The sequence below is a fragment of the Pelophylax lessonae genome, assembly GCF_965119305.1.
Source record: "Pelophylax lessonae genome assembly, contig: HAP1_SCAFFOLD_524, whole genome shotgun sequence".
NCBI classification, from domain to species: domain Eukaryota; kingdom Metazoa; phylum Chordata; class Amphibia; order Anura; family Ranidae; genus Pelophylax; species Pelophylax lessonae.
In genome coordinates, this window is record NW_028119821.1 from 91484 (window position 1) to 92635 (window position 1152).

Here is a 1152-nt window from a genome sequence, read left to right on the forward strand (position 1 = left end):
TTACTTGGCGCTGGTGTACTTGGTGACAGCCTTGGTGCCCTCGGAGACGGCGTGCTTGGCCAGCTCTCCGGGCAGGAGGAGGCGGACAGCGGTCTGTATCTCCCGGGAGGTGATGGTGGAGCGCTTGTTGTAATGAGCCAGGCGGGAAGCTTCGCCGGCGATGCGCTCGAAGATGTCATTGACGAAGGAGTTCATGATGCTCATGGCCTTGGAGGAGATGCCGGTGTCGGGGTGGACCTGCTTGAGCACCTTGTAGACGTAGATGGCATAACTCTCCTTCCTGCTCTTCCTCCGCTTCTTGCCGTCCTTCTTCTGGCTCTTGGTCACGGCTTTCTTGGAGCCCTTCTTGGGCGCAGGGGCGGACTTGGCTGGTTCAGGCATGATAAGGGATAAGAATGTTTTCTCCGCTCTGAGAAGATAAAGTGTACTGGCGCTGCCCTCATGTGCTGCTTATATAGGCTGTCCTATGCAAATGAGCTTCCTTCCTCCTCACTCTTCTATTGGAAGACATGGTCATGTGATGGGGAGTGACGTCATGCTTTCCTTCCTCGTTTACCGATTGGTCTAGATGCAAACCTAGAGAGCATTGGCTGGCTTCAAACGTGGCCAATCATAGAGCGAGACGTCATATCATTCAAAGTATAACAGGAAAGGGAGCGGCTGCAGCCATTCATATCTCTTTGAGAACTCCAATATCACAGAGACATGTCTGGCCGCGGCAAACAAGGAGGAAAGGTTCGGGCTAAGGCCAAGACCCGATCATCCCGGGCTGGTCTGCAGTTCCCAGTCGGTCGTGTTCACCGTCTGCTCAGGAAGGGTAACTATGCCGAGCGGGTTGGGGCCGGAGCTCCCGTTTATCTGGCCGCCGTCCTCGAGTATCTCACCGCTGAGATCCTCGAGCTGGCCGGTAACGCCGCCCGCGACAACAAGAAGACCCGCATCATCCCCCGACACCTTCAGCTGGCAGTCCGCAACGACGAGGAGCTCAACAAGCTGCTCGGGGGAGTCACCATCGCCCAGGGAGGAGTCCTACCCAACATCCAGGCCGTGCTGCTGCCCAAGAAGACCGAGAGCCACAAGGCCGCCAAGACCAAGTAATCCCCACCGGTTCATCCACGTCACCCAACACAACGGCTCTTTTAAGAGCCACCC

At 56.7% G+C, this 1152-nt stretch overlaps 2 protein-coding genes across 2 annotated transcripts; one reads left to right on the forward strand and one right to left on the reverse strand.

Annotated features, from left to right (window-relative positions):
• Positions 1-381, reverse strand: LOC309543944 (histone H2B 1.1; the record flags this gene model as incomplete). Its single annotated transcript, XM_082276350.1, has 1 exon — positions 1-381. One exon carries the CDS (start codon positions 379-381, stop codon positions 1-3), a length of 381 nt encoding a protein of 126 aa, XP_082132476.1.
• A 324-nt stretch (positions 382-705) lies between these two features.
• LOC309543945 (histone H2A type 1-like) lies at positions 706-1098 on the forward strand (the record flags this gene model as incomplete). Its single annotated transcript, XM_082276351.1, has 1 exon — positions 706-1098. The coding sequence occupies one exon, from the start codon at positions 706-708 to the stop codon at positions 1096-1098; it is 393 nt and encodes a 130-aa protein (XP_082132477.1).
• Positions 1099-1152: the final 54 nt, after the last annotated feature.